This window comes from Talpa europaea (genome assembly GCF_964194135.1).
Source record: "Talpa europaea genome assembly, chromosome: 16".
NCBI lineage: Eukaryota > Metazoa > Chordata > Mammalia > Eulipotyphla > Talpidae > Talpa > Talpa europaea.
Genome location: NC_140084.1, coordinates 20,990,001 through 21,017,861, shown reverse-complemented (window position 1 = coordinate 21,017,861; position 27,861 = coordinate 20,990,001). Strand labels below are relative to the sequence as shown.

Here is a 27,861-nt window from a genome sequence, read left to right as displayed (position 1 = left end):
CAGACAAAATTAGAAAGTAGAGTCGGGGGACAAAGGCCTGGGAGGAGGTGGGACAGGAGGGCAATGCTGAGTGGCTATGAGTGCGTTTCAGGTGGGAAAGACCAAGGGAGGATCTGGAGATGGATGGCAGCGAAGCCCGCACAGCAGTGAGTACTTACACTGGGTACTTAGTGCCTGAACTGTGCGCTCAGAGTATTTCAGGTGGTCAACTTAATGGTATGAGTATTTTACAAAAATGTTTTGTTGTTTTTTTTTTTTAAAGATTTTTTTATTTTTATTTATTTATACAAGCACTGGGTACAGTCAGAAGCGCAGGAGGGTGAGAGAATTCACCAGAGCCAGAGCAGGGAGCAGAGCAGGCAGAAGGACCGAAGTACACTGCTGAGGGGAGCAGCGGGCGGCAGGAGAGGTCTGCGCACTATGTGGGACCCTCCTCCGGTGGCCGGGGAGCAGCCGGGGATCAAACCGGCGCTGCAGAGGCTGCGGGCAGCTTCACAACCCAGTGCTCAACCGCTGCGCCACCGGGGAGGCCCTACAAAAATGTTTTAATGGGGGAAAAGTAAAATGCTGAGCAAAGGCAAGCCAATGCAAGGGAAACTGAAGCCGTCTCTAGGTGTTACATGAATAAATGGAATTCAAGGCAAATGGGAGTTGTTTTATAATTTTTTTTAGGTGAGGGTCTGCAGCCACAGTAAACCCAAAGTGGGAGCAACGAGCAGAAGGATGTTGAGCCTCCAACCGGAGAGAAAAGGGAGAATGAAAGTTTCCTCTCCCTCCATCACCTACTCTGGACACCACATCATGCAAGAGAAAGCAAGGTGTGTTGTGGGCAAGAAAACATGCACACGTCCATCCCTCTGAGTTCAGAAAGACCCTCCCAAGTTTCATCCACACTTTCTCGAGACTTGGAGGCTTCAGAGCAAGTCGCAGCCTCTGAATGCCTGTTTTCCTTTGGCTTCTTATAAAAAGAGGTTTGGCAACCTGTAGGACACAGGAGCTCAAAAGGCTGCAGCCTGAGCCTCAGTCACAGGGAGGCTGCCAGCCTCCAGCAGAGGACTCGTCTGCAACTAACACAGATTCCTCTGCTTCTTAGCAATAAAAGTAATAGCCCCCAGCACTGCGTGCTAAGCTCCACTCCCTGCCAGCTCAGGCTCTTTACAACGATGTTTCCCTTCACACTGCACAGTGGTGTGCTAAGGCACAGACCACTGGCTCCATTCGACAGATGAGGAAACTGAGGCTCAGAGTTCAGCAACTAAGTTAGTTCCTAAGGAGACAAAGTTGGGATTCAAATCTATGACCTGGCAGACGCCAGAACCTAATTCTTAACCATCAGGCTATATGGGGTCTTTCGGAGACACCCAAACAATGGGGGTATTTCACATCTGGACACCAGGAAAGTCTGAGAGCAGAACTCAGAGTAGACCAGCGCTGGGTCAGATACACAAAGACCAAACCACCCCTTAGCAACATTCTCACTGATTCACACAGAGTATTCATAGCACTCGTGGCCAAGAATCTATTTCTTCCAACAGACAAGAGGCAGAGGTTTCCTTGCCACCCACACTAAGGAACTGGAGAAAAGATCAGAGAGGGACATGGACAGCCAAAAGTCACACAGCGTGTTCCCAGAGAGTTGGGGCTTGCAGCCAACCAGGCTTCAGCTCCAGAGATTCCCAAGGAAAGGGATAAGGACACAACCTGCCAGACAGCACCAGGATACAGATGGACTTCTTAGGGGTCCACACAGCCTTCCTGCCAGGCCCCCACACACTGCCTGCTTGCCAGCCTGACGCTCAGCCCTCTATTTTTTATTGCTAATTAATTTGGATGGAGATGCCTTTAAAACAAGACTTACGTCGGGTCCTCCCCACTGTCTGTGAACCAATTTCATTACAACAGAAACCGTGTTGCCAAAATGAGAAATCCCCTCCTTTTCAGCCCTGTGCCCTTGAAGGCATCTTATTAGAAAAGACCATTTCTTAATTAACATTTTTGATCTTTAATCCATTACACATCCCTCTAATCCTGTTCGGAGGTGCGGCTGGCCCACTTCCGCAGGCTGGCTCTGGGCTGCGCGAGGCTGGCAATTTCAGCACTGAGGGCTCGCGCACAGCTGGACTCCGCCGCGGACCGTCTGCCGCTCCCAGACACCACCTCTGGTCCGGCCCCGGGCACACTTCCCAAGCGGGAGCCAGGAAGGGGGCTCAGCACAGACACCCCGGGATGGGCCAGTCTGCAGATGAGAGTTCATTTCATTAACCCCTGAACCCCATCTCTTCTCGCCCCAGAATGGTTTCAAGCAAAGGCTGTTTTAGCAGGTCTGGCTCCTGCCAAGCCTGAGAGCCACTGGCCTGGTCTGTCTTCCTTCCATTTGCACAAAAGTCAAGCAACTTGACCACATCTATAGGAAAAGCTGGTCCTGTCAAGGTCACAGGACCCCACTTTGGAGCAGCAGATCCATCCTTCCTGGAAGATCACCTTCTCCTGGGTTTCCACCTACCTCCCTGAACGCACTTCCATGTCCTCGATCTCTCATCCCAACCTTCCCTGTTGACACATTGCTAGATGCAGACCTCAACTCCCTTCATCTTCTGTGCTCAAGCCCCTGGGGCGGGGCTGCATTAGTTCCACATTTAAGTGTCAACTGCACACTCATGACACCCCAATACATTGCTGGTCCCACCCTCCCCCAGACATCTGAGTAGCCACTCCATATCTAGGGGCATCCCAAACTTAGGGCCAAAGCCTCCTCTTGAGCCCACCACTATTGTACACAGAGCGATTGTCCCTCAACTCCCCATCCCAGAGACCAGCACCCCCGCCACCCGCAGCCCCATGGAAACCTGGGAGTTATTGCTGGTTCTTCTTTTCTCAGCCCTGACATCCAATGCAGCAGCAAATTCTGTTGGTCCTACCTCCAAAAGAAATTCCTGACCATGGCCTGCCCCATCATCTCTCAGGTGGACAAGGCATTTGGTCTGCTTCCCTCTTGCCCACACTCAGCTAAAGGGTCCCTCCTTCCTGCTCAGCTCAGAATAGACTCCATGGTGCCCACTATGACTCTAGGTCCTGCGTGAGCTGCCGACTCTGCCTTCCTCCCTCACCTCCCACGCCTCACCTCTTCCCCTTTTGCCCCCGGCTCACTCAACTCCAGCCAGTGACACCCCTTCTGTCCACCACAAAGCCCAGCTCATGCCCACAGTGGGGAACATCTGCTCCCATCAGGGGATCCCCTGAAGGCTCCCTCTCCGCTCAAAAGCCCCGCCCCTCCACAGAGGGCGTTAGACATCTACAACCCATCCAAAGGCCCTCCACTCCCCACCATCCCATCACCGTCCAACTGACCAAGCTACCAGTGAAAACATAAATGTGTTTGTTTACTTGGCTGGTGCCAACCATCCCCACTAGGCTGCACAGCAGGGACTGTGTCTACCACCCAGAGCAGCACCCAGCACTTAGTAAGTACTCAATGACATTCGCAACTGAAAGGAGGAAGCCTGCGGGATCTCAGAGCGGGCACTCACAGCCCCCTCTGGCCTGCAAGGAGAGGTCCTACGACAGCACTGAGGCTCATCCAGCAGCAGCTGAGAAGGTGGTGAGATATTCAGTAGAACTTCCTGGTGAGAGACTTTCTGAGAAATAGTACACTGGTGCATAAAGGCACAACTTGAGTTTCATGCTGGATTACTAAGGGTGGGAAGGAGAGAAAATGGTCTACAGTGGCAGGGGAGATGAAGGCTGTGAGCAGTTAAGGAAAGGGGGGCACGGGGGTTCATGGGAAGGACAGGTCTGGCATGGGGCTGGGCCTTGAAGGACGCGCAGCTCTGGAGTAGGGGATGGAAAGAGAGGCAGGCATTCCAGGAGGGGGACACACCCCAGGCAAAGGCCAGAGGTTAGAAAGAGGATAGAGGGGTCTTCCTGGTGGCGCAAGGGTTTAAGACATACCCTATGAAGCTATCCACAGCCACTGTAGCACGAGTTCAATGCCCAGCCAGGGCTACCCACATGGCGCAGCAGACCTTTCCTGTCTCACCTGCTGCTCCCCTCAGCAGTGTATTTCTGTCCATCTGCCTGTTCTGCTCCCCACTCTGTCTCCGGTGAATCCTCTCCTCCCCCCAACACCTCTGGCCTGTACCCCAGTTCTTGTATGCATAAATAAATAAATCTTTAAAACAAACAAAAAAAAGAGGACAGAGGAAACAGGGTGGGGGTGGGGGTTCCTATGAGAGGTTGTGTCTGGGACTGGTGACCTCCCCTACCATATACCAGTCTCAACTCTCCCAGCAAAATGATCCAGGCAGGACCTCAAGTGGCAAGAGGTCGGTACTCCAGGTCCCACCTTCCCCAGCCCAGGGGATGATGAGGTGCTGCCAGCTGGGGGACCACAGGGCAGTGTGAACAAATAGGTTGGCCAGCTCTCCCTGCCACCAACAGTCTCCTCTTAGGGAAACACTGCCCAGGCCTGAGCAGGCAACCCCCAACCTCATGGTCAGTGCTGGGGATAGTGCTAGGAGAGCATCAAGGACCACACCCATAATAAAGCACCCGCCATCCCCCTACTGGCACAGTGGTTCAGGGTGGGGTCCCAGCCAAGGGAAAGGGTGAGCAGTAAGAAGGGTATGCTAGGTCCTGAGGTCAGCCTGAGAAGCAAAAACATCATCTGTCCTGAGATACCACAGCCGAGCCTTGGGGTGCAGGTGAAAATAATGGCTGTGAGGCAGACGGTTCATAGGTCTGAAGGGTGAAACACACACCTCAAAGCCCACGGGGGTCATATGGGAGCAGCAGACAGTCAGCAGCACCTCAGGCTCACCAGGCAGCCCGCAGGGACAGCAACTGCCTCTGCTCTTTGAATTGCCCTCTTTTGTGGGCAAATGCATCTAAATCGGGAGCAGTTCAATAAGCTGGAGGTGACTGTAAGTACACATATGTCGCTGTCCGCAAGGCAGGGTGGGGCAGGTTGGCCACTCACTCGTTATGTGACATTGGGCAAGACTTCTAACCTCTCTGAGGCTCAATTTCCACAGCAGGAAGGTGGGAATAATAATAACACCTATTGTCAAAGTGCTACTTCAAGGATTTCATGAGATAACACCAGTAGAAATGCCTGCTTGCCAGAGGCAGGGGGGCTGGTGAGAAGCATGCTGGCCTTGGGGACAGAGAGAGCAGAGTTCAAATCCTGCTCATCCACTTACCAGTTCATCAGCTGCCCTGGTCTCCGCGAGAGCCTGGTGCAAATGTCAGCACTGTTGCACTCAAATTCAAGGCCGGAACCAAATGTATCCTGCAGTGAGCATGGCTGTCAGCCCCCAAAGTCAGCCCGCAGTGAGTAGCTGTGGCCTTCCCTAAGGGGTGGGTCCTTGGCTGCCCAACCCCAGGCCCCTTGGGGTCCCCAGGCTCTGTGGCTTTGCAGGAGGCAGGGGCTCTGGCTGGAATCCCAGGCTGGCTGCGGCTCTTTTCTCTCTCTCCACATTTGGGGAAGGCATTTCCTCCCTCCTTGGGCCTGCAGGTCAGGTTTCCACCCAGATGGAAAGTCCCACCCAGGGGCCCCTAAAGGAGAGCTCACCATGGAAACTCCATGGGGCACCAGCCAGACACAGGGCCAGTGGTCAACAGGCAGGCCTTCCCAGGGCCACATCCACAGTCCTGCCAACTGGGAAGGGGCCGGAGGCAACTCCAGCTGGACTTGATGCTCAGGCGCAGACGCTGTTCATAGGCACATGCACAGCAAAGAACGGGTGTCCTCAGGCGTGTGTGCATTTACACGTGCGTCTACGGAAAGCGTGAATTAGGAGCCCCGGCCCCAAGTCCTCTTGATGTTTCCGAGCCTCAATTTCCCTGACTGTGCCCCTCCTGGAAGCTGGATTTTATTCGGGTAAGAGGAATAAACACAAGAATCCTGTAAAGAGCGAACAAGAGCTGGTAGTGCTGGATGAAAGTTCTCAGGCTCACTCCCACCGCCATGGCGGATTACCATCTGGCAAAAGAAGGGACCGCTTAGGAGGGGAGGGGTCTCCTGTGCTGCAGAGCTCAAAACACAAGGATGTGAACAGAGCTTCCCAAAGGCTCCATGAGTTGGGGGATAGGTGATTCTCAGAATAAAAAGGGGAGGGGGTTAGTTTCTGAGGTCAAAAAGCTTGAAGAACCTCCCCAAGACCCAGAGTGGTGACCAGCATACCAAGGGCCCTGCTAAGTCCCGCATTAAAGCCACTGCTGGATTGCATTTAACCAGGCACTTAGGAAAGTAACCTGAGCCCCAGGATGCAGCCCAGCTGAGGCGGCCTCATCTTTGCCCAGCTCTCTCCACCCTGCATGGCATGTAACTCCACGGCTGTGCTGTGCACTTAGACCCTGAGCATTTTTCCAGAAAGAACTCTAGGAAAGATATTTCTGCATCATGTGCCAAATAGTTACTGAGACAGTGCCTGTGTTGTTCAATGATTAATGAGAATGGCACAGTAAATTCCTCAGTATTTAGTGCCAGGGAAAAACATTTGTTGTCCCAGGCATTTAAATCGACAGAAGCAGTTACAGTGCCCTCCATCCTATTTCTCTTTTGGCTTAGGCTGCCAGGAAGCTCACCTGCAACAGTGACCTTTACCTTAATTCTTTCATCTATCATTTTAGTGACTCAATGACACATAGGCTGAAACCTTTCATTTCATCTCATCTCCTTCCATTAATAATCACCAGAGCTTGGGCCTCCCTGGTGGCACAAGGGGTTAAGCACCGCACTATGAGGCAATCCGCAGCCTCTGCAGCATGAGTTCAATCCCCGGCCAGCCATGGAGATACCCACATGTCACAGCAGACCTCTCCTGACTCGCCCACTGCTCCCCTCAGCAGTATACTTCAGTCAGGCTGCCTGTTCTGTTCCCCACTCTGTCTCTGGTGAATCCTCTCACCCCCCACATCTCTGAACTGTACCCCAGCTCTTATATGCATAAATAAATAAATCTTAAAAAAATAATAATAATACTCACCAGCGCTGCTATTGAATGGGTGCTTGCGTGCCAGGCTGTGAATATAGAGCAGCTACTCTCACTACCCTTATAACAATGCCACAAGGTGGGGTGGCATTATCCCCACCTACCGATCAGGAAACTGAGCCTGGGATGGGCAAGCCCATCGTCACAGGTAACCATGTTGCTGTGTGTTCACCAGCTTGTTGTTCACTCACTCTAGAATGTGAGTCCTGGAGCATCTAGACACTGGATAATTCAGCGATGAACAAATTGGTGGGGAACCATGGCTGAAACACCCCGGTTCTAACTTCTTTAGTCCTCAGGGATTGGTAAAAGTAAACCTAGACTTAACCTTAAATGTCACCCTAATAATCTAAACTTACTTCTAGCACAATCCCAGATGAATCAACTAATAACCAACCCATTGCTCCCTGCCTCGCCTTTGCCTCAATTCTGTGGGGCAAATACTCTGGCAGAGGCTCGGGTGGCAGAAACACAGCCTCCCCGTGCAGATGGTTGGGAGCACTTGGGGTTTGCAGCAGGGAGAGGTCAGTGGGGACGGGGGTCAGATTTCCCCTCTTGGGAAGCTTGGGCAGACCTGAGCAGGGCAGGCACTGGCCAAGCAGGCCTGGGGCAGGCCCACCATTCTGGCCCCGCTCACAGAAGCGGCTATGTAGCCTGTGAGGGCCAGCCCAGCGGGTGGGGAGGAGATGCCCTGCCCGCTTCCTGCCCATTTGCGGCTGGCCAGGAGCCCCGCAGCCAGCACAGGAAATAACAGGGGCCCCCAGAGGCCGCCCAGGCAGGCCCAGCTCGAGGCCGCCCAGGGAGGGAAGGAGGCCATTGTCGGCCTTTGTTTCAGTTTCCCCAGCATTACCCGGGCTCCCAGAGGCCCCTGGGAGCTAACAAAGCTTCCCCCCACCCTGCAGCTGTCCAGCCTCCCCCAACCCAACCCTGGGGACAGGCCCACCAGGCCCCTGGGCTCTTAAAGTGGCAGGTGCAGGGTGGAAATGAAGTCATGTCCAAATTGGGGGTGGGGGCGCACGTGGGCCAGAACAGGCCAGGCAGGCGAGCAGACAGATGGGCGCTGGGGTCTGTGTCTGCACCGTGTCGGCCCAATGCTGGGTCCAACAGCAGGGGTGCAAATCTTTGGATAAAAAGTATGTCTAAGGGATCTGAGGCTACAACAAAGACACTGAAGAAAGAAAAGGAGAGCAAGGAGACCTCCTGAACATCTGAACACATGTCTGGGTGGGGCACAGGGTCCTCACCCTTAAAGATAGACATCTCAGAAGCTTTTTCTGCTCATTTGCAAGCCTTAGGGCATGGGCGTATATGCATGAGTGTGTGTGTGCATCTCTGTGTGTGCATGTTTACATGCATGTGTTATGGGGGACATGTGTGTGTTTGTGGGTGGGTGTGGATGTGTGTGTTTGCGGGTGGATATGCTTGAAAGCAAATGTATCTGTGTGTGGTGTGTGCCCGGTGCATGCAGACAATGGGGTGTGAGTCTGTGTGTGGCTGTTGACAAGCACACTCAGGCCTGTGCCCACCAGCCCTCTCATTCCTGCACTGACTCTGGTGTCCTCTCATGAGAGGTATCGCTGTATGACCTCACTGGGGCTCTTAGAGCATCCTCGTGCACCTCATGCCACAAAGACTCATTACATCTCCACTGAGTCCCCGACACTGGGAATTCACAAGTACAGACAGTGGGTGCTAGACTCAGACAGAACAGAACAAGGTCCAAATCTCTGCTCAGGCCCTAACTAGCTGTGAAACCCGGCACGTGTCTCTGAATCACTGAGCCTCAACTGATCATCCGTTAGATGGGAATGATCGCACTTCCTACCACTTAACCTATCTGCAGTTATGAGGGTTAGATGAGCTAATACATGTGGGGCACAGCCACCTGCCTGACACCAATGAATGTTCACTAAGTGGTGATTATTTTGTTATTGTTATTACAGTTGCTTGAAATAATAGTAAGAGGATTCAGCAGTATACAAGGCATCTAGCACAGAGAAGTAGGATAGCATAGGCAAAAATGTATCCAATTTAATGGCTTCAGTATCAGTCTGATGTGCTACTACCAAGCACGGCAGCACCCATGAGTTAAAAAAATCAACCACAACAAAGGAAAAAAAAAAGAGTTATCAGTGTGGGCAAAATATGATTTTTTTAACCAGATCGGCATCAGTTACCCATGATCAGCCTAATACATATGTGGAGTATGTGTGTGTATACATGCGCATGTGCAAGAATACACGCACCCATATCTACCTGCACACTCAGGGATTTGAAGGGAATGTCAGTTGAGATGACAACAGTCTGACCCTTGTGGGCTGCTCAGAGCAAACAGCAGTACACCGGCTACAGAGAGGTGACCACAGCCAACCCAGGAGCTGGGGCCTGCAGAGTGCCAGCCCAGGAAGCCAGGACCAACCGGGCAACATAATGGGCCTGACCTTGACTATTTCCTACTGGGCACTGACCCGCAGCTGCACAGTGGATGCAGCAAGCCCCACCCAGGGAAGGAGCCTGATCACATGACAGCCTCGGGAGCTCCGCCGCACCACCCCCCACCCATCCTACCCCACCCCAGGTCTCTCTATCTGGGAAGCAAGCTGTGCCCCACCAACCGGGTCAGTATGGGCCCTGAGGACACAGTACCACCCAACTCTGTGTGAGGGTGACTCGAGAGAGCCCCACCCACTGCAAATTAGCCTAGAGACTGCCTGTCAAGATAGGAAGAAGAAGAAGGGTCCAGCTGAGCCTTCTCTGTCACCCACATAGACTCAGGCTGAGAACTGAGCTCCCACCTGAGCTTCCCTCGATGTGTCAGCAACAGCAAAGCAGAAGTGCGGAGCACCAGCACCCACCTAGGGGGCTATGGCTAATCCACCACAGGGCCCAAGGCAAACCCGCATAGATTCCCCATGGAGCCCTCACAGCAGCCCTAGGAATAAGGATGATTATCCCCATTTCAGATGAGGAAACAGGAAGCAGAGAGGTGAAGCAATTTACTCAATGTCACTCAGATAATAAGTATCTAGACTTCAAACCCAGTTTTTACTCTCAACAAAGTTAACAGAAATCTGACCCCGAAGTACCAAAGTCAAATACAGATGAAAAGGCAGAGATGAAATTCACCTTGGCAAACATTTGCCAGGTACCTTCCAGCTACCAAGCCGGGGCTGAGCTGTGGGAACAGAGGATGAAACAAGGCCATGGCCTCAGAGCAAGAAAAGCAGCAAGAGAACCGGGCATGTGCAGAAGGAGCATCGGAACCCAGCAAAGGGCAGTTAGGGTCAGGTAAACTCAGAGGCTCAGGAGCACAGAGGAAGGCACAATAATTATGTCAGGGTCATCACGGTGTGCTTCCTGGAGGAGGTGTCCTTTAGGCTGCGCTTCAAAAGATGAGTTCCATAGGCAGAGAGCCCAGCAAGAGCCAAGGCCAAGGGGAGCTGGCAAGAGGACTGAACTCGTCAGACCTTTGAGAGTGGTTGTGGGCCAGAAGCAGCAACTTGAAACATGTTAGAAAGGCAGAATCTCAGCCCCATTCAGGCCTGTGGAGTCAGAATCTGCATTTGAAGATCACCACTTTTGCCTGCATGTTTGAGTTTGAGCAACCACACCAGGATTGTCCAACAAAAGGCTGGACAATACATGGCAACCTCCCCAAAGTCACGAGGCCAATGTCCTATCACCTGACACGCCCACACTCATAAGCATTCCTGACTGTGGCCCTGGCTCATGGCCAGGCTTCAGGTCACCAAAGAGCTGACTTCCGCCATCCACCAGTGAGGTCCTAGGGCCTTAGGGAGAGGCCACACAACAGACTCCTCCCTGTCCTTAGGGAGCACACAAGCCTGGAGAAAATAGGACCAGCCCCTCCCTGCTATTACAATGCTCATTACTGATGTCCCCTGAAAAACCCAGCAGCACCAGGGGAAGAGAAACAGGACACGGATGGGGCTCACTGAGGTGCAGGCCCCAAGCCAGCAAGGCTGGGAGCAGGTGCCCACACAGTAAAGGGGCACTGGTATAATGGAGAGCGCCTGCAGGGCAACAGGCTGCAGGTAAGGTGCAAGAGACACACAGTCCCTGACTCTGGAGCCCAAGGGCACACACAGAGGGGATTCAGCAAGACCCACCCCACTCCATGGATATGAGACCATCAGCCAGGCCAGAGAGGGGAACAAAAGAAGTCAGAAAAGAGACACCACACACACGTTCCCTCTCACGCGCCCTGGATGTGGGCACACTTGCATACATATGCACCAGCTCTGCACACACATGTGCACAGTAGCACAGCAGCACAACACACAGGAAGTGAGGTAGCATGCAACCTAGCAGGGGCCTTCAGGCTAGTCCAGAGCCAGAGAAAAGTGTGGGCAAGGAAGGCCGCATCCCCCTCAGAAAGCGAGTCTTTGACAGCTGCGGGGACACTGGATGCCACACAGAAGGGTGCAGAGGGGTCTGACTTATGGCTGCACCACTGGGTGCTCTCTCTCTCTCTCTCTCTCTCTCTCTCCCTCTCTCTCTCTCTCTCTCTCTCTCTCTCTCTCTCTCTCTCACACACACACACACACATGCACACGCACACACAAAAGTGCACGTGTCCATATGCACGTGAGGCACAGACACCCTACCTCGTGGGCTGCTCACCATGGTAACAGAGTGACCACTTCTCAGCTCCAGTCACCACCTGAAGGTTTCTGAGGCCTCCTGTGCCGGGGAAGCAGCTCTAACAAAGGCGCAGCCGGGGCTGGCCTGGCCGGGGGTCCGCAGAGCAGACCAGCCGGCGCATGCCTGCCACGCTCCCCCGGTGAGCTCGGGGCCACCGCGGCTTCCTACCCAGCCTGCCTGGCTCCACTTAGCTCAACTCCCCACAGACACCCCAGCCGAGCTAATGAGAAACTCCCCAGCTGGCCCCATATAAAAACACATTTCATAAGTCTTTAAAATGCTAGGAAATTCTACATCTATTTAGGACTTTTCTTCTCCTTTAAAACGTCCCCGGGTCCTCATCGAGAAGATGACTGTGTTGGGGGCTCAGCATGAGAGGTGGACAGCACCAGCCATGCCAGCTGGGAGCCAGAGGACCCTGGAAACTTCCATTGGGCACAGTATCATGATGAGAGGGGTGCAGACAGCCCCACCAATGATCCCAGGCAGAGATGCCCACTCAGAAAGGACTCAAGGTGAGGGGTCCTTGGGGAGAGGTGAGAAGCGAGGGGATAGGGACAGTCTCTCCAGCCTGGATTTGAGAACTGAAAGAAAAAGAGCGCTGGGAGGCGCAAAGGAGAAAAGGCCACGTGCACAAGATGTTGGTCGGAGCATTTATAGGAGCCCCAAACCAAAAGCAATCCCAATGTCCCGGGGGAGGGGCCATTAAGAACATGAACCTCCACCCCACAATGACCTCAATACAGCTGTTAAGACAGAAGGATGTGAGGGTCCAGTTATACGAAGCTCAGGTATAGGGGGGCGCCATGGACTCCACAGCACCCACCCTGGACTGTCTAGGTGGAGGCTCCATATGCAGGGATGGAGCTGGGAAAGGCCTGAGAGCAATGTAAACAGTAAGTGTGTAGAAGCTCGAGGTTGTGGGTGGAGTTTCTGCGAAGTAGATGAAATAATAAACACAAGCAGGGTGGGGAGGCAGCTTCGAGAAGGTTCAGAAGTGCAGGCTGGGCTGCATAGAGGGGCCTCGACACCCTGCAGTGACAGGTCTACCTGGTGTCCCTGACATTTCTGTCTCCTTCACAGGCCAAAACCTGGGGGTAAAGCACTGCAGGAGGTTAGGAGGCTGCCACCTTTGCCAGGAGTGGGGACACTGACTACTCTCCATATCCCACTCCTTACCCAGAACCAGGTTCAGAGAAAATTGCAAGGCTTCCATCACCTTCCCAAGGGACCTCAGGACACCAGACACCCAGATGCTGCCCAATCTCCCACCTGAGCAGCTCCCACAGTCCATAGCTGGCTGACACCAGTCTCCCACAGCAAAGGGACCCATGCTCAGCACCCCGGCACAGTCATGAGCAGGGTGGCCAGGCAGAGGCGGCCAGGGTCAGGCTGGGTCAGGCAGGAGTCCTACAGAGAGCCTGGTGCAGTGTTTTCCAGGCCTGGCCTTTGACGATGGAAAACGTGCACAAGGCTTTCAAAACACGCAACTCCTCTCCTTCCAGGCACCCAACCAGGAGGTCCAGCTCAAAGCAGACTTTCAGACCTGGGCACAGAGCTGACCCCCTTCACCCAGCCTCTGGGTGCCCTCTAAAATGAAGAGCCTGGACCAACATTCTCACAGGTGTGCCACTCACACTTTAGGTGCTACATTCATGCATAAGCTGCAAGGGTTCAAGTGCCGGCTCTGCCATTTCCAACTATGAGACCTTGAAGCAAGTTACTAGCACTTCTGTGCCTTAATGTCTGTATGTGAAAAGCCCTGAAAAAGAGGACTGGCTTCTAGAAGTGGCTCACAGATGGGAATGATGACCCCATGAACCAGGACAATGAGCCCTGTCATATGGGAGGAAACCCTAAACACTAACCCTAACCCTAAACCCTGTAAGGGCTCATGCTGTTGTGTCATCACAAACAACTGATCACATCAAGTGTTTCTCACCAACCACAAGTGTGTCTCTGTCACCATGCCATTAAAAAAAAAAAAAAAAAAAGAGCATTTGCAGCAAATTAATTGTCTCCCATCTCCTGACCAGTCCCCAGATCCTCCTCTCACTACATTCCTCAACTTGGTCCAGAACAACCATGTTGGAAGGAAGCCCAACTTGTCAAGAAACCCAGCTGGAAAAGGTGGAAGGGTCCAGTGAGACTATGGTTAGAAGTTATACAAAGATGAACCCCTTCAGCTCCCAATTCAAACTTGCTGACGAGAGCAAGGGAGTTTGGTTGGGTTGGTTCCCTCACTTAGGGGACATCCCAACACCTGCCACTTAGAGGTCTTGTTCCAAAGGGTTTGAGGAAAAAGAGGAAGTGCTGAAGGTAGAATGGACCTCATCCCTGGGTAGGAAGGAATGAGAAAGGGCGGGAGGGTCAAGGGAACAGAGAGGCCCTGAATGCCAAGCCAAGCAGTGGCGCACTGGTAAAGTCACACGTGGAACCCTTCCAATGGAAGGCCAGGCTGAAACTAGCCAGCAAAAGGACTTTCTTTGGCCTGAATAATGTTTTCAAAAAATGAGTTGCCCAAAATGAGATGCTACTTTACATCTAGGGAAGTTAACTTTTTTTTTTAATTTTAAATTAAAAATAACAAATTTTGGGGCCTCTCTGGTGGTGCAAGGGGTTAAGCGTCAGCAATATGAAGCTATCTGCAGCTACTGCAGCATGAGTTCAATCTCCAGCCAGGGAGGTGACCCACATGGCGCAGCAGACCTCTCCTGTCTCGCCCACTGCTCCCCTCAGCAGTGTATTTCAGTCAATCTACCTGTTCTGTTCCCCATTCTGTCTCTGGGGAATCCTCTCACCCCCTTACATCTCTGGCCTACACCTCAGCTCTTATATGCATAAATAAATAAATCTTTTTTTAAAATGACAAATATTAGTAAGATATGGAGAAACTGGAACCCTCATTGCTGGTAGGAATAAGAAATAGTGCAGCTGCTGTGGGAAAGTTTGGCATTTCTTCAAAAGATTTAACAGAGTTACCATATGACCCAGCAATTCTACCTCTAGGGATATGCCCCCAAAATTGAAAGCAAGTGTTCAACCAAAACAGGTTTACAAAGTTCATACAACACTATTCACAATAGCCAAAAGATGGAAACCCAAATTCCACTAACTGATGAATGGACAAATAAAATTCCATATTCATGCGGTGGAATATTATTCAGCCTTTAAAAGGAATGAAAACTTGATACATGGAAAATCTAGGAAAGATTAGGTGAAATGCATGAAGCTCATCAACAAAGCTCACATACTACATGGCTCCATTTACATGAAATTTCTAGAACAGGCAAATCTATAGAGGCAGTGGCTGTTCATTGATTATGGGAGGATAGAAGATGATACCTTTGGAGTACAAAATTTCTTTTTGATATCATGAAAATGTTCTCTAAGTTGATCACAGCAATGGTGGCACATGGTTCTGAATATACTAATGTCCATTAAGCTGTACCCTTTCAAGAATGAATTGTATGATGTGGAGATTACATGTCAATAAAGCTACTTTTAAAAAAAATGTGATTTTTTTTTTAATCTTTCCATTTCATATAAAAATTCTGTTTTCTGGCTTCTTAAAAACTCAGACCATGTGGCAATCCAGGCCCAGGTGCCTGGCACTGAAGGACAGCTGCAATTTTTTTTTTTTTTTTTGTGGGACCCTCGCCGGCGGCCGGGAAACGAACCGGCACTGCAGAGGCTGCGGGCAGCCTCGCAGCCCAGCGCTCAACCGCTGCGCCACCAGGGGAGGCCCAAGGATACCTGCTTTGTAGCAAGGCCTGAGATATAGCTTACCTGCCCACTCATCTGGGTCACCACCCCACCTCAGGTGGGCACTTGTGACCCGAGTGGAACATACCCAAAGGACTTTCACATTTCTTAGATGTTCAAAAACTTAGGACCTGGTATGGTGGGGAGAAGATGAGGTTGGGGATAATCCACGCAGTCCCTTGAAATCACATGCAAAATGCTCTGTGTATTTGGAAGACACTTCCATCGGATGCTCAAAGGCATCCTTGGCTCAAAACAAGTTAAGAAATTCTCCCACTCAAATTACCTCATGAGGTATTTATTGCTTCCTCATCTCCCACTTTATGGATAAGAAAAATGAGGATCCAATGGGAGAACTTAAAACCCCACACATAAGAGGCACCCCAACTTATCATGTAGTGTCCCTCCCTTGGCAGCCCTGTATCCACCAACAGAGGTGAGAGTGGGCCTGCACACCCTCCCCACCCCTGGCCAGGCCACAATACTGCTGTGGGCTGATCACTTGCTCCCCTCGCTGCCAGGCAGACCATGCTTTCCATCACTGTCAGGGGCAACACTCAGGGTCACAGACAGAGCAGGTCAGGGTGTTCCTGGGGGTGGTGGCCCAGGGTCCCCCGGGGCAAGGGAGGCCAGGGGAGGCCAGGGGTGAGCACAGAGGATGTTGCGTGCCTTCTGCTTCTTTATTGGAGTTCTCCATCATGCTCCCAGAACTGGAGCAAAGCAGGCAAGGGGAGGGATGGGGTGAAAAGCTTACACCCCAGGTTGGCTGGGCTCCTGCATCTTAAAGCACCCCTCTCCTCCTGGTAAAATGCCCTCAACCCACCCTGCATTCCTTTGGTCTGAGGAGCCAAGCCTCTCAGTGACCACCATGTGTTACCATTCCCCACAATGCCACACCTTCCTGTCTGTGCTCTGCTATCCACTGCCAATGCCAGGCAGTGAGGCGGTTATACCACAAGCTCACACAACAGAGGGATGTGGGTTCAAGTCCCTGTTCTACAGCTCACGAGCTGGGGCGGTGGACACACTACTGCACCACTCCAAGCCTCCTTCCCTCACCCACCCAATGAGGATGGTAGTTCTCAGTAGCAGTGCCAAGAGGAGGCTTTGCTCCCCCATAATCTTCTTTGGCACCTGCCCCCGTTCTCTGACACAGCCAAGTGACATGTTCTCAGCTTAATGAAAAACGTTATACTAAAGCAGCTTCAGCCAGGCCTTTGGCCCCATCCTCCACCAGATGGCTGCCCCTAAACCAGTCCACGGAGATAGACTTGCTGCTGGAAACAGCACCCACCTCGCGGGGCTGTCATGGCGGTTCCATGAGATACTGTAGTAAAGTGTCTGCTCCGTGCCTGGCACCCACCGAGCAAGCACTCCAGAAATGTGCCATCATCCACGTCAGGGCTGCCTCCCAAACTGCCTTCACCCTGCCACCCAGGACTCACGCCATCTCCCAGGCCCCACACTCAGGGAATACAAGCTGACTTTAATAGCCCAAGCCCAGCAAAATTGGGAAGGAAAATTTATCACAGGCATGCACTATAAAAAAGCACCAGAAACGGGCCAAAGAAAACAAAACAATCCATTCCCTGGTTATGGATAATCCCATGCCTGGATGCTTTGCCCTCCCTTTGCCCATCTCCCAGCAGACAATCCAAAGCTGACTGGCACCCCAAGGGCCGGAGGGGCCTCCTACAGAGTCAAGCACCCCTTCCTGCACTGTGTGTGGAGCATGCTCAGCTCCTGGCTGGGAAGTGGCAAAACCCAAAACCTCCACCACTCTGGAGAGCCCCAGAGAGGCCCTAAGGATGGCCACCCCACTATGGACCCCAAGAGCAGCAGACCTGCAGGGCTCCCACACAGCCCCATGGCATCACCCTCGCCTCCTACAGTGTAGGAGACACCTCACCATTTTAGGGATGCAGCGGGGGCGCTTGACCCCCTGCACAGGGCTCTCCGTCCCCCACGACCATCACCAGTGCCCTCCTTGTACCCTCTGCTGTCTCCGCCTGTCCTCACTGCCTCTGGCATCACTGGGGAAGCAGCTAGGAGTGAGGAACTTGTGTGGACAACACCAGGTTGAAAGGCTGGCAACAAACCTGAGCACATGCACCCCCATATCTGTCAGGATGCCTCGATGAGAACAGAGCTTTAGAGTCTCACTATGGGGGGCACATCTCCCCTGCACAGACAGCAACAGGAGCTATGAATCCCATCCCCCACTCTACCCAGTGCAGACTCCAAGGCTTGTCCTAACCCCAACTGTCTTCCCAAGAAGTTGAGTGTGCCCCCACTCTGGCTTCCAACAAGTCCCCTCCCCATGGAGGGAAACCTTATCACCAAGAGTCAGGCATCTGCAGTCACAACAGCACGCAAACCTAGACAAACCTTTGAACTCTCCCAGCAGCATCCAGATCCTGCTGGAAAGAGCACTGGCCCAGGAGTCCAGGGACGTGGGTTCGAGGGCTGGCTCTCTGCCCCCCTTCTGTCCAACCTATACCAGGATTTCCCAGATATAGTCATTGGTGAACCATCTTCATGATTTTCGCTAAATCTAAGCTTTATACACTATTACTTAAATGACTTTAGCATCATCTTAAGTCATAAATGTCCATAAAAATCACAAATTAGATGTGTAACTGCTCAGGTGTTAAATGTTCGTGGTGACCTAACATCACATTTTTTTTTAAATTCTGACCCGAGCAAACCTTTCTCCTTGCCTCAGTTTCCACATCTAAAAGAGGAAGAGAAGTTGGACTAAATGACCCCCTCACAGGTCTCCACAGGCCCACAAGTCTGTGAGACTAGACTGACTTCTCCCAAGAATCCAGAGCCAGCTGATCAGGATCCTGGGACAGGAGACAAGAAAGGAGAGCTTGGCACCTGCTAGGGTCCCACTGCACAAGAAGTGCTGGCTGGATGCAGAGCAAACAGGAGGGCCATGTCCTTCACTCAAGAACTGCCAGGACTTGAAACCAGTTCCACCCCCAAGTTCCATGGAAAGAGTACTCTAACTTCCAAACTATAGAACTCTAGAATTAGAAAAAACTCATTCATCCACCTCATTTTGCAGCTGGAGAAACTGAGGCACAGAGAAGGCACTATGTAAGAACAGAGATGAACTGAGAATCCAGAACCCCCAACTCCAAGTGACGCCCAAGGCCCCACCTACCCCCACACATCTGTTATTCTCCTATTACCCCCTGGAGGTGTGAGCTCGGTCCCTCCAGCTTGAAAGTACAAAGCAGCCCCTTTCCAGAAGGGAAATACAGGAATTCTGATTTCGATTGGACTTTAAATATCCTATTAGCGTGCTTTTATGCAATTAGACTGGAATGAATGTGCAGTGACGCCCAAGGCAGAAGCTTCAAAGCCTGTCCGAGGGGGTATGGTGGCCGATCTGAATGTGCCCACAAGAAGGAAACGTGGCCTCGGGAGAATAAGAGCATATTAGTCTCTGAATGTAATAGATTTTATTGGCCATATGGAACTGATATAAAAATCGTGTTGCACAGGGTAGTCTGGACTGGAGACAGGAATGTGACACAAAGAATATAATTTCCATAACCAGTTGGGTGGCTTTCTAAGCTCCTGGGCAGCCCCCAGGAGCCCTACAACTCTCCCACCAGCCCCTAAGCATTTACCTGATGCTGTCACGGAGGAATCCCAGGCCAGCGAGAAGTCCGAGGCCTCCCCCTCTTCAACTGAAAGAGAAGACAGAGATGAGCCTGTGAGTTTGGAAGCTATAAAAACAGGTCACAGAGTGGGGCACAAGGCAAGGAAGAAGGAATATTTGCAAGGGCCCTTGGTCAGGGTGTGGGAGTTACGCCTACAAAAAGGCCTTTGTTGGTTTCACAGAGATGTAAAATAATCAGAATACAACATGAATAGCAAATAAGTGCTGTATCAGTTATGGTTACCCCCATCCTTGTGCCCCTGGCAGACATCGCTAATCAATCACAGCAATGTCTTGAACCAGATGCAGTATCAGGATCATTCTCTACACAGCTCTATAGACCATTGTTATCTATAATCAGTTTTCAAAGATGGAGTCTGTGTGTGCACATTTTTGCCTTAAACAAAGTTCCATTTTACAAAATCCATAACCCAGCACCTCTCACAAAGCGCAGTGATGTGTCCGAGGTCTGACAGTGCAAAGAGTCTCCATGCCGAATTTGGGCTGACACTCCAAAGATGGAGTCATTTATCACTGGGGGAACAGAGTAAAGTCTCAGATGGCTCCCTGATCCTGCAGACACCATTCTCCTACCAAGTGCTCAGTAGATCACCACTGAAATCTGAAGGCTCACTCCACTGTTCCATGAAACCCACAAGATCATCCCCACACTGAGACATACAAACATCAGGACATGCCAAGTTCAACTCTCCAGTGGTCAGCAGTCACAGGCTAGAGAGAGCAGAAAGAAAATGGCCTCTTACTCCATCCCAGAGCCCACAGAATGAAGCTGGACAGGGCTGGGGTGACCCCACCATCCGATACCTGACTCTGTGAGACTCGGCTGGTGGAGATGGAAGCCAGGCACTAGGCGAACTCGAGAGAAACTCTATACAGTACAATAAAGCACTTGTCCTGGAATTAATCCCAGTCTGGGGCATGTAATAATATTAAAGCTGGGTTATGGACTTTGTAAAATGGAACTTTGTTTAAGCCAAAAATGTGCACACACAGTATTTTTCACATTTAACGGCCTCTGAAGTTCCACACATATGCAGGCCGAAGTCACCACGTACCACCCAGTTCTCTGCAGCGTCTGTGTCCACAGGGGCACACTGGGCCGGGCTGTGCCAAGTGCCTCCCAGGCACCACTGTGTTTCACCCCCGTCAACAGACTCTCACGAGGTGCAGCGATGTGCCCAAGGTCTGACAGTACAACGAGTCCATGCCGAATTTGGGCTGACACCCAGGACTGCCTGTCTCGAAGGCTGCACCCGAAACCACGGTACACTGAGGCACAGAACCCAAGAACTAGGGCCTGGACACAGCAACCCCAACTGGCAGAAGGTGCACGGTTGAGCAGCTGAGCGGCCAAGCGGTAAGAGGGGCAAGCAGCTGGCGTATGGTCAAAACCCTAGTTCAAATCCTGACTCTACCTCTCATCAGCCGAATAATCCTGGGCAAATTATTTAACACGTGGGTTGCAGTTCTTCCATCTCCATCATGGAGATAATAATGGTATCTAAGTCATGGGGTGTTTAGGAGGATTCCATGGGGTGACAGCTCCCATCTGCTGGAACAGTGGCCCACACACTCGGATGGATTTGGTGCCATGGCTGGACCAGCACTCAGAACGAACAAGTCCTGGTCTATATGGCAATGCCCCATTTGTCAGAGACCCCTAGTCTTACCACCCCACCAGAACCTCACAGAATGTCTTTCCTTTTAACTTTCAGAAACAGTGCACCTAAGAGGGACAGCCACGTCAGTGAGCCACCAGCCAAGGAATGCTAACGAAGCCCTTGCTCTTTTCCAAGTCTGCATCTTGAGAGTAGAAACTAGGAATCAAGACAATGAAATGCAGAGGCAATCTGGGCTGGGACCAAAACCATTGTTTTACTTAGCTAGTTACAGCTGGGGTGGGTTTTCAAATATGCAGCTTAGTAAATATGAATCAAGACCTCGCGTCAGACAAAATTGATATTACTCGCTAAGCTGATTCCATCCAGACAACCTCTGAAACACAGGCGGGATAATGCTTAAAGCGATCAGAAGCAAGCCATGCATGAAAGGAGCAGTTGTTAACAGCTTTCATTGCCACACCTGAAAACCAGCCCTTCACATTTCGTTACTCATATAGGTGCGTGTGTACATATATAATTGCTTGCTATTATTATATTAAGCACTACGCACACACTGCTTCTGTTCAGGGGCTGCTGCCGCTCTGCTGGACACCTTCAACAAGGTCCCCGTGGGTCCCTAAGCCTCGCCAACCACGTGCATCAGGACTGTAAGACAGGCCGAGCTCTCCCTTCGTCATTAGTGGACTCCAGGTATCCGGACAAGCACTTGGGGCCACTCAAGGCTCTTTGTAGCTTAGAAGGGTGACCTCCCAAGTCATTGAACTAGAGCTTAACCCCCCCCCCCCCAAAGCCAAATCCTTCCCTTTCTAAGATCTGGCTTGAGTCATCATGGAAGGAGACTATGCAAATAACTGCCACTTTGGAGCTCCTGGGAGGAGTCAAGGCTTGGTTTCTGGGTGGGACAGGCATTCTGAGGTGGGGAGAGGAGGAGGGTGGCCGGACACCGACCGGCTGGATGGAGAAATTCAAAGTTTTCAACAAAAAAGATCTAGAAATCCCCCCCCCCAAAAAAAAAAGTTTAAGAACTATTAGACTAATGGCTTTTATTTGGGGAGTTTCTCAGCTGGCCCCACCTCTGGCTGGTCTTTCCAAGGTCTTAAGGGACCTCTCTGTGGTTTGCTGTCTTTGGCCCCACGGACCATTCTGCCCCTCAGGAGTGTCAGACCCACTCCCTGGAGGTATCCCGCACCAACAAAGGTGGAGACTCAGGCAAGGGGTTCACCTCAGCTCATCCTTAGGAAAACCCTCTTACCCAGCCCAGGCGAGAACAAGGGAGATAAAAGATACACCAAGAGCCCAGACTCTCATTATCAAGCCAGAAACAGAGCGCACTGCTCCTGACTCAGTACCAAGCAAACTCAGGAAGCAAAAGCATAAAGCCGGGAGGACCACAGTGTACAGCTGTGCAGGTTGTGCACCAAACAAAGGGTCCGGCAGAGGAGGGGGGAGAGAGGACATGATATTTAGCCCACAATCTGTTCAACGAGAAGAGTGTCCAGATGCAGGGCTATGAATTCCCAGAAAAGGTACCTATTCCTTTGCACCATTTTTCTAGTTTTACAAATGTACTCTGAAACAGAGTCCATGACCATCTCTGGCATCAGGCTTCAAGGCAGGGTGAAACGCAAACAAACCCAACCACCAGGTTCCTCTCAGGTGGGAAGGGTTCTGGACAGAGGGTGGGGTTGGTGAGTGACGGCATGGAAAAGTGAAGGTTTACTGCAGCAAGAGATAATGCTCCCCAAGAGCCCCAACGCCGACCCCCTCAGCGCCAAGATCATACCCTCGGAGGGGCGACGATCCCGGGACAGGTTCCCACCACAAAAATCACTGATTGAGCTCACAATTCCCTCGCCACTTGTCAAAAAGAGAACAAACTAACAAGGCACAGGTAAGACCACCTGCCTGATTCCTCAAGAGCAAGCGGGCAACGCCCTGGGGCTAGGGCCCCATGCTTCCCCTCTTCAGTCTCCAGCCACAGCCCCCCTCACTGGAGCACCTCACCATGAGGAGGTTGGTCTAGTGCTTCAAGAAATCTATTTTGCAGACAAAATGGCTCCTACGCAGATGCCTCTCCCACCCCAAGTAGTGCTCTCAGCAAGAGCCAGTGGGTGGGTCTCCAAGCCAGCCCCTCCGTAAGGGATCTTCACAACTGTAACTTTCTCCTTAAACGCTGACTCTAAAACCAACACCTATGAAAATATGCAATGTAACCAAATTTTTTTCATAAACGGTTCCCCAGTCAATCCCAGGCAGAGGAACTGGAAGCCTAGACCTCGCTTCCATTCTCTCCTTGCCATGCTTATCTATGAAGTAGGGAGAATAGAATGGCATCCAGTAAGTAGTCCCAGAACTCCAAGAAAGAAGTTGGAGGCAAAGTAACCCTACAGGTAAAGTGACCCTTCCAGAAGTCACCCAACAGCACTCAATTAGCCAGACAACTAAGCTCAATGAAGGTGTTGGAGAAGCTATAAAACAGAAAGGCTCCAGGAGTGGGCCCTAAAATAGGACTCCCTAGGACCAACCCGTAGCTCTGCCACTGACAGATCATTAGATCTCGGATAAGATGCTTGATCCACTCCTCTGTCAACAGGATCCCAGTAGCCGACCTCACAGGAGGGTAGAGAGGACTACCTGAATGATAGTCCCAAGGCACTGAGCTCAATGTAAACCCTCGTCAATATCAGTGCACAGGACCAGATAATTCAAGTTGCCCTTTCTCCCCAGAGGTCCCTGATTGGCTGCTGTGGTTGCACTCTGCCTGGAAGAGGGGAGGGTTGAGATTTGAACAGTGAAATTGTTAGGGGGAACGGATGTCCTGAAATAATCTCATACAGGCTTTGTGGACTCCACCCCCACTCCAGACTAAAGCCATCAGGACATTGGGGAAGACAAATCCCATCACCACCAAGGGGAGGGTGGCTGGGACCTGAGGGTGGAGTTGGGCAGCCAGGTTGGATATAAAAACCAAACACGTGGGCCTTGCTGGCTCTCTGGCTCGCGATCGCTCGCCTCCCGGCTTCACCGCTCCTGGCTGGCGGCGATCTCTGAGAGCGCCATTTTGGGATTCCTGATCGGCGGATCCGGTAGGACTCATTTAAAACTTTGTCTCCCGCTTTTCTCCCAGAGCTGTACATTTCCTCATTTCCCCTTCCCTTGTAAATAAACCTTTTATTAACCTTTCGCGTGTGCCTGCAGTAGAGCATTGATAAGTCCTTTTAAGCGCGCGGGTGAGGACCCACAGTCAGGCACCCCGTTTTGTATCGGGGTTGCTCTACAACAGTTTGGTGCCCAGCGTGGTTTCCAAGTTACACCCGCGGTTGACCATAAGCGCACTAATTCTGCAGGACTAGCAGTATAATATTTGTCTCTAGTCCTTTGCTCTACAACAAGATCAAACTTCCTTCCCACGAGATTCACTCCTTTGCCTCCGACCTTCATGAAGGGCCTAGCCAGAGCCCTCCCCAGTGATGGATCCTTTGCCATCACTGCTTTCCCATCCCCATGGTGCAGGGATGGGGTCCTAACCTGAGGAACCTTCCAGATGTCACAGCCATACTCAGCTTCTGTACCAACTCATCTCCCTCTCCCTTCCTGATTTCCCCCCATTATCATCCCACACCCCAAAAGAAAAACAATTTCTGGGAGATATCTGTAGAAGGAGTGTTAGTTACAATCCAGAGTGTTAGTTACAATCCCAGCAGAATTTATATTTTGGGCAACTCTGCATAAATTTGATTTCTCTCCTCTGCTCTTTCCTAACAAAATAATGATGGTGATGGTGATGACGTGGAAAATAAAATAATAAATGTGATTCTGTAAGTACTAGAAAAAGGCCTTTCCACTAGACCAGGAGTAGAACATAAGTGGCAAACCTGCCCCAGTTCCCCTCTCGTGCACCCACAGTAGACAATGCTAATCGATCAGGGCACTCTTTCTCATCGAGCAGGGATACAGCTTCAAATGGTTCAACAAAGTGAGTTAAAATCTAATAACCTACGCCACCCTGGTCCACAGAACTGCCCTTCCCTTCAGGCATCTGTGCTAGACACACGCATCCCTTACACTACACTTGGTCGTGTGCTCAACTCGAGCACATCTGGGCCAGGACACGAACTCTTCTCCAGGAAAGCCAACCCTCCCTAAACCCCTGTGGCACCAGGCACCATGCTGGGCACCCCACTACCAGCTCTCACTGAATCCTCCCACCTCCCTCTGAGAGAGTCCTCTAAGTCCCCCCTTTTTCTGATGAGGGAAAGAAACCCCAGGGCCCCAGAGCTTTGAAGTCAGTCCCTGAGCTCACAGGGAATGTTTCCAAGTGCAGCGTTAGCTCAAAGCCTTGAACACCCAGCTACTCTCCTCTCTTTCTCCCCACTTCAACCCAGTCATGGAATAGGCAAGGAAGAGGCCCCTGCCTGCCACAGAGCTAGCTGATGTGTCTAGTGAAAAACAGAAATGAGTACAAATCAGGAACTGAGAAGTAAAGACAAAGCAAGAAAGTGAATTAAACTGTTTTGCTTTGTTTTGTTTTGAGCTGACCATAGATCTGAGGTATCCAGGAGCGGAGGAGGGGGTGGGAGGGGTGAGAACAGGGTGGGGAGAGCACAGTGGCCTGTGGGGAAGGACAGTGGACTGTGGGGGAGCACAGTGGACTGTGGGGGAGGACAGTGGACTGTGGAGAGCACAGTGGACTGTGGGTGCTTTGGTGATGGGAGGGCTATGGTGACCACACCTGAAAGGAGAAACCCTATGCTGTCAAAAAATTAACAATGGTACTTCATTGAAATTTTTAATAAGTTAATAAATAAAAAGATCCAAAAAATGAAAATCAAACAGCCTTTTTCTTCTTTTGTTGCGAAAAGTCCCTCAAAGCTCTGTCAAAAGAAGAGCCAGGCCTGACTAAGTCGGGAATCCCTGGAGAGTCATGTGCCTGCCCCTCTGTGCCTGCCCCAAGTGGGTGAGGAGGAAGATGCCAGCGCAGCCTGAGGCACAGCCTGAGGCACCTCATAGCCCTCTCCACCACCCCAACCAGAATCACCCCACATCAGAGGGTTTGGACACATGTCCCTCAGTTGCTGCCTGGGATAAGAAAAAACAAGACTTTACTGACCCATTTCACAGAAGGGGAAATAACACCTCCAGAGAAGTGCAATGGCTTCCCGGGGGCCCAGAAGAGGTCATAGAAGTGCCCTGGCTGCAGCCTGGAGCCCTGGCAGACAGTACCGGCAGACAGTACCGTACCCTACAGGGCTCTACGTGAGCAGGGGAGTGCTTCTGAGCCCTCACCAGAGCCAGGCTCTGTGGTGATGGCACAAAGCAGCTTCTTTGCATGCAGTCCCCAGACCACAATGGCAGCTGAGGCCATGGACTTACTAGAAAAGCAGAATCTTAGACCCTACCACCACCACCACCACCCCAAACAAAGGCTGAATCCTCGGTGTGGGGGCCCAGGGCTTACAAGCCCTCCAGGTGATTTTCACACAAGCAAGAGTTTAAGAAGCATCAACCTGTGAGATAAGTACATTTATCAACCCCATTTTACAAATGAGGAAAATCAGACTGAGCAACTAGCCCAAGGCCATGGAACTAGGAGGGGTAGAACTAGGAAGTTAACCCCTTTGTTTCACATTTGCCTTCAGAAGCAGAACTCTGGTTCCATTTAAGAGAGGTCAATCAACATAAGAATAGACTCAGTGCTCTCACCCAGCCATGATTCAAATTACCAAAGAAGATTCCTTTTGTCCCTCCCTGTGTCAGCTCCAAGGAAAATTCTTCTTCTGGGGTCTCCCCAGGCACACAGGCAGCTTGGGGCAACAAGAACCCTGCAGAACAGTGGTGGGCTGGTGCTGTTTAACTGCTGGCTCTCAGGGAGAAAGGGGCTCTGATGTGTGGTGTCTGCTGCTTCCTATGGTGTAAATACTCCACCACAGCCACTTCCAGTCAGCAAACAGGACCAACTGATCTTGGAGCTGGAAGCTGGGAAGCGTGTACAGTCAGCCCCATGCTAGATAAAGATGCTCTGTGGGGCACCAGGCTGGGGTGGGGCTGGGCTGCAGCCCCAACTGGGAGCCCACGTCTCACTGTTCCCAACTGTTCCCCTCCCAGGCTCAGGGCATCAGGGCATCATCAGAAACCTACATGACTCAAAGAAAAAGCAGCATTCTTATTAATTGGTTTTATTATTATGCTACATTAAGCACCTTTTCCTTTTTATAAACATTTCTGACATAATCTATGCATAAGGTAGACAACTAGGAAATAGGAGTGACTAAAACTGAAAGCACCTTTTTCCCTGCCTACAACAACATTGTCACAACTTAACCAAAAGTTGTGACAATACATATATTGAACACCACAGTTTTGTAATCTGCTTTACTAACTCAGCAGTGCATAGTGAACGTCTTGTCAGTATTAATGTGTGTCTGGCCCCAGGACCATTGCAACTGATGCCCTGATGCTGGACACCTCTGCTACTCCCAGTTGCTTCTACTGTAGGAGAAGCCATGGGCAAAGCACACCCTCACCCATCACCATGGTCGCGAGCCTATTCAATGACTTTTCTGAGGATTCATTCCAGACCAAGCATTTCCATTTTTAGGCTTTTGAGACATGCTGCCAATGGGTCTTTTCCTCCTTTGAAAAACACTGGCACCTCCAGGTGACCTGAAACTCTCAGCTAAGTACTATGAGAGAGATGAGAAGAGGGACTTTGACTTTGACCTTCAACCATTACACTGACTCCCCAGGGACAAGATTTACCCATCCTGGTGCCCCTTAGGGCCTGGCACATAATAGAGGACTGAATGAATGAATGAGTGAATGAATCAGTGAATCAGTGAAAGACTATACGATGATGGAGTATGCTAAATGAATTCCAACCTCAAAAGGAAGTCAGAAATAAGAGGAAATAGTAAGAATCCACATAACGGACATAAGAGAGGTGGAGGGAGCTAAGGAAGGTGAAAGGCAGGCCCAACCACCCTGCACTACAGTCCACAGTCCAGAGCTCAGAGGCAGACCTTTCTGTCCACAGTCATGGCCCCAGAAAAGACTCAGGTGGGGGAACCAACGTAGAACCAGGTTATCTACTTTAACCACAGATAAAAGTCTGATTTCCTTT

The 27,861-nt window shown here is 51.2% G+C and overlaps 1 protein-coding gene across 1 annotated transcript in view; it reads right to left on the bottom strand.

The window, feature by feature from the left end:
• ZNF423 (zinc finger protein 423) overlaps window positions 1-27,861 on the bottom strand; it is a gene marked incomplete at both ends in the record, with an annotated part of 285,025 nt that overhangs the window by 207,830 nt on the left and 49,334 nt on the right. Inside the window, one exon of the mRNA XM_084256847.1 lies at window positions 19,067-19,126. Coding sequence (XP_084112973.1) covers window positions 19,067-19,126 — 60 coding nt within the window. The remainder of the gene's footprint in view (window positions 1-19,066; window positions 19,127-27,861) is intronic.